At 37.1% G+C, this 5,120-nt stretch overlaps 1 protein-coding gene and 1 long non-coding RNA gene across 3 annotated transcripts in view; one reads left to right on the top strand and one right to left on the bottom strand.

Moving 5' to 3' along the window:
* Positions 1-2,239, bottom strand: part of vwa7 (von Willebrand factor A domain containing 7) — a 9,740-nt gene extending 7,501 nt beyond the window's left edge. Inside the window, exons 1-4 of one of the 2 annotated variants that reach the window (XM_007562804.2) lie at positions 1,745-2,239; positions 881-1,209; positions 509-742; positions 238-334 (exon numbers count right to left, since the gene is read on the bottom strand). In XM_007562804.2, coding sequence (XP_007562866.1) covers positions 238-334; positions 509-742; positions 881-1,117 — 568 coding nt within the window. In that variant the 5' untranslated portion in view covers positions 1,118-1,209; positions 1,745-2,239. The other variant, XM_007562806.2, reaches the window with a different exon arrangement.
* Positions 2,240-4,790: 2,551 nt separating this feature from the next.
* LOC103145387 (uncharacterized) lies at positions 4,791-5,104 on the top strand. The gene is made up of 2 exons (XR_477019.2): positions 4,791-4,906; positions 5,041-5,104. It is a non-coding gene; the product is annotated as an uncharacterized LOC103145387 (long non-coding RNA).
* Positions 5,105-5,120: the final 16 nt, after the last annotated feature.

The raw sequence follows: 5,120 nt of genomic DNA on the forward strand, positions 1-5,120 counted from the left end.
CATGGCCCCTAAGGGGCTCCGTAATACTGTACCATGAGTATCCACAAGAAAAAGTGAAAAATTGCATTACCATCTGTACTTTTCTATTTTTCATTGTGAATTATATTTTATTTTATTATATACGCAGAATAAATAAAAAAAATATGCATTGGTATTTACAAATAGCATTAATAGCAGATATCCATTTATCTTGATGTCAGTGATATTTTTATCATATTAAAGATCTGAACGGCTTACCTTTAGCTACAGGAACAGCAGGCTCATCTGGCTGCAGGAGATGCAGGTAAATTGATTTTTTGCCCATCTCCACCCAGTTACTATGACTGTAGAAATCCTGATATATATATTAAAAAAATTGTTTCACCATGAAGAAAAAAAAAAAAAACTTTTTTTTTCCAAACCCTAAGACTAAATAGCTTTTAAGAAAAATGAAAAGAACAGAAACGGTGAGGACGACAGTATTATGATTATTATCAGATCTCAGCTTGATCCAAGGTTCAGTTTGTACCTGTAAGGCATGGAACAACTGACCCAAACTGTGACGGGCGCCCGCGTACTCTTTGGCTCGTACTGAGAGAATAATCCGAGTCCAGAACTCCCGAAGCTTCGCAATAGAGTCGTCAATTCTTTCTGAGTCAAAGTGGTAAACCGGGTTATCTTTAGTGGCGCTCTTAAGGTCCACGTCTGCGTTGGAGTTCACCACGTCTCTCACGGCTCTCCAGAATCCACGGCCAAGGTAAATCTGACAGGAAAAAAAAAAAAAAAAGTTGGTGCCTTCTGATGATATGTATGCTGATATATTGTTATCACAATCAGTTCTTATTTAACCACAATGTGATCCAGAAAAGACAGAAAATAAACAAAGTCAATGTAACCTCACATTTTTCTCTCCTTGGAGGTCACGCTGTTTTGTGGTGTCCCTTAGGACCTCCAGGGAAACTTTGATGATGGCCTGTTCTGTGATGTACTGGTGTGTGTATGAGTCAAAGGACAGAATTAAAACTTTGGACCAGAAGCTGGGAAAGAACCCCATGCATGGTGACAGCAGAAGACATAGCAACAGGGACCAGAACATCTGTCTCTGGCGTCTGCCGCAGGTTCCTCTATCTTGTGGCATAATGAGTCGGTAGGCAAGAAGGTCTAGAAGCAAGACTCAAAATTCAGACAGTTGCTTAGCAAATTATCCATTCTCCCAAAAAGTGTCTGGATCTGCAGTTTGGAAGAAGAACACCAAAAACAGAGTTTGCATCAACATGTTGATTATCACCAAACCATATCATTTAATAAGATGTTTCCTTTTTTCTGTCTTTATCTTCCCTGTCCCACTTCCTCTCGTTCCTCATCTTGTTCTCAGCCTTTTCTTCTTATTGTTCTAATTTTTTTTTTAACAAACACAATAAGCCTGGATGTTCTCACAGTCTCATGCTTTGTTTCAGTGTTTCCCAGAGACACTGAAACAAAGCATGTGGCCTGTAAACAGCATCTCCCTCCATCCCACCAGTTTGTATTCAGCAGGTGTCAAACCGACGACTTGAGCGCATAAAACACTAGTATGGGGTCGCATTTCTTTTTTTCTTCCTATCCTATCTTTTTTTTTCTAGAAGTTTCATTTTGCCTGTACTATTTTAACTAAACAGAAGCTAATTTTTACCTTCCACTCTACTTGAATATCTCTTTTCTGTGGTCTCTTGAGGGTCTGTTAAATCCGAACCATCTGCAGTAGAGCTTAATCAAACCGTCTTACCTTAGTTCAGGGAGGATGTTTTGCAGTGTTCTGGTTTTTTCCTGATATCAAACTTTTTTAGAGAGATGTCACGATTCAAAACCACAGCAAATCAGAGTGAACATGGCAACACCGCAACCTGTGAAGCAGAAGATTCTTTTGCTGGGTGTAGCCACATATATCTGCATGTGAAGTAAAAAAAAATTTTAAAAAAACTCAATTGTCTGTCCTTGGGTCCTTATTTGCAGCTGGTAGAGGAAAAGTAACAAAGGAATGACAACCAAGATATCAACTTTGAAAAAACTTTGTTGCCCTTGGATAAGAGTCTGAATGGTGCTGTTGGGTCTTCACTTTGTTTCGTACTGTTTCTTACCACGAGGCAGAAGATCTCATTTTGCAGCCTCCCCATTGTAGCCGCCTGCTCCTTCTAGCCCCCATTAATCCATGGTGCATTGATTCAATACAATAGGGTTGCATATATTACCAACCGGGGTGTTCAGGCTAGGCATACCCCAACCCCCCTCCATGCCCTCCAACCATCACTCTCAATTTTCCTCACAAGATGAAAAAAACAACACTTGTCAAAAACTTTAACTTCCAGCTCTCAATGTTCACCAAGACTTTTGATGGATTAACAAAGCTGATGTCTAGGTTGTTTAGGACAAAACAGAAAATGATCATCTTTTTTGTCTTTCTTGTCAGTCAATATTATTTTTCAAGAGGATTGGCTGATTTAAAAAAAGAGAAGAAGGACCTCACAAATACCATTGCATTATGTGCAAAAAAAAGGATTTTAGAAGTTGTGAGTGAGGGAGGTGGAGTCTGCTAAACCCCAGACTTTACTGGAAATCGGCTGACAGTGATGGTTTCCTGTTCACCTGTTTTTAAATGTACCAGGTTTTCTTGAGCTACTTTGCAGTCAACCCACTTCAACCACAATATAGTTCCTGTAAACCAGTAACTGCATATTTCAAATGTAACAATTTACGCTATATGTTCTCTAATATGCCAGAGAAAAACACTTTTAACACCAGCCACATACATAGATGACCCTTCTGGATGCCAAGTGAAATGACTTCCCAGCAGATGCCTACCAAGACTTTTTTTTTTTTTTTTTTTCATTTTTGTTTGAGCTCTGTAGTGCTGTTTTCCCCCTCTGCTGGTCTGTAAAGCTAAAAATTTGAATGTTGTCATTAGATAATCTTCCCCAGCTACAACATATAATTCTCAATAAAACTACTGCAGAAGCTAGCATACTCGTTCTTTGGTATACAGAGTTCACCATCAAGCACCAACTGTCATCGAATATCATTTTTGGAGCTTTAAATATTGTAACCACATCCCACAGTATTTTAAAAGCAAAGATGGACAGTCACTTTTCTGTAGTCAGAGTTACTAGAAGATAAAATAGGTACCCATGTGTGTGCTTAGTTTTTAAGGCTACTTTAGTTGGATGTTGTGAATTGCAGAAATTGTGTTTCACATTTTGATATGTGTTGAAAACCAAAACTTTAAATTTAATAACGCCTACATAAAGCAGAAAACAAATAAGAAAATCACATTCCCAATATGGATTGCTTGGGTTAGTTGTTGAAGTGTATTGAAGGTTGAAGTGCTTGTCTTTAACTAAGGCTCAGCGAGATCTGGTAGTGAAGACTCTGGCAGACAGACTTAGATGAATGAAAAGAGTATTGTATTACAAATAAGCCCATATTACAAATCAGTGCACATAATATGATGGAAAGCAAAGACAAAAGAGTTTTTATAAGAGATGCAGTCACTGTGTTTGCTTATTGGTTACAGACTACACACAAACAACTTCCCGTGTTGGCACCACTATGTCCAACCGTCGTACTTAGGCACTCTAAATCTTCCAGCGGTGGTCTTTATTGGCACACACCTTCATATATGGTGGTCTGCTGCTCTGCATTATCTTGTTATCACATTCTGGATTAAGTTCAGTCAAGCTTAAAGGTTGTTAGCGCAGACGTTACCTAAACATATCTAGCTCTTTCAGCTTCAATATGAGTTGTTGCTGTTTTCTAAACAGCAACAACTCATGAAAGAAAACGGAAATATATTCAGTTTTCTTACAGTACTAGAAACTATTCCAAGTTGTTTACAACAAACTAATAGATCAGCCATGAAGTGTAAATATAGTTATTAAGTCATTCTTAGTTATATGTATAACTATTCAAATTTTCGTAGTTAAAGAAAGAAGGGAAAATAAATTACTTACTAGTTTTTAATTCATAAGCAGCTGGGACCAAGTGAAAACCCAAAGCCCCACCCACCTGGTTTTCTTTAACATATAAGTGCCTGGTACCAGTGAAGTTTCTGTTTATTTACAACAACATCACAGGTAGGTTTATATTTCCGCATTTTTCTTCTTATTATTTTTTTTTCTGTTCTTTATGTTTCTAAATTGTTTAGGATATGGTGTACAATATGCATTTGTTATAAATATCCCAATAAATAGGAACTACATTGGTTTTATTTGTATAAGTGAAGAAAAATATCTAGTGATACAGAAAGGTTTGCTTGCGTGCCACGCTGTAAAACTGTGATTCCCCCTCCTTCACTACCTTCACTAGTTCTCATAACTCCTTTGGTTTGCCCTCACCACAAACACCAGGAGGCTATGCTTTCATTTTCAGGTGTGATTTCAGCTGTTTTTGACTGCATATTCTCATAGTCTAAACAATATTTTGTCTTCCTAAAGTAAAGGTCGATGTCATTTTTTTTTTTTTGCTTAAAACATCATTTGAAAAGAAAAAGGTGGTGAATTATGTTTTGCCACTGAATAAGCTCATTATTTTAGGAAGGTGACGATTTGTAAATTGGATTCATATTCTCATATTCTTCTTTACAAATCATTTTACATTTTACATGTACAATTAAAACGCCTATTAAGGTTGTATGTTAGGACTACTGTCAATTCTCATGCCAGGATCTATTTTATTGGACATATAGATTTCAACTTTTCATATATTTGAGTCATTGCACTAAGGCCCGGTAACTTCATATAATTCTGATTATAACGGCAAATCTCATCACAATGATTTTTTTCTTTTCTTTTCTTTTTTCTTTTTGTTTTTTTACAACAGATCCTATGCAAATACATTTGCAGAACAGGCATGACAATAAATTGCTTTGGTCTGCTGACGGCTCTGAGAAATCAAGGTGTGGAGAGACAGAGAGTTCCTCTGACAGAAAATCTTTTAAAACAATGAACAATTGTGAAAAATAAATTTTCTGCTTTTAGTTAAAAATTCTGAAAAGTTCCTATGTCAAAAATATTTCTGCCTTTGTTGCAGTTCCTCTGAAGAGCATTGATGCTCAGCTGGAGGTGAAGGACCATGTAGCTACTCTGGTCTCCACTCTGAACTATGAGAAC

This window comes from Poecilia formosa, unplaced genomic scaffold (genome assembly GCF_000485575.1).
Source record: "Poecilia formosa unplaced genomic scaffold, Poecilia_formosa-5.1.2 Scaffold141, whole genome shotgun sequence".
Taxonomy (NCBI): domain Eukaryota; kingdom Metazoa; phylum Chordata; class Actinopteri; order Cyprinodontiformes; family Poeciliidae; genus Poecilia; species Poecilia formosa.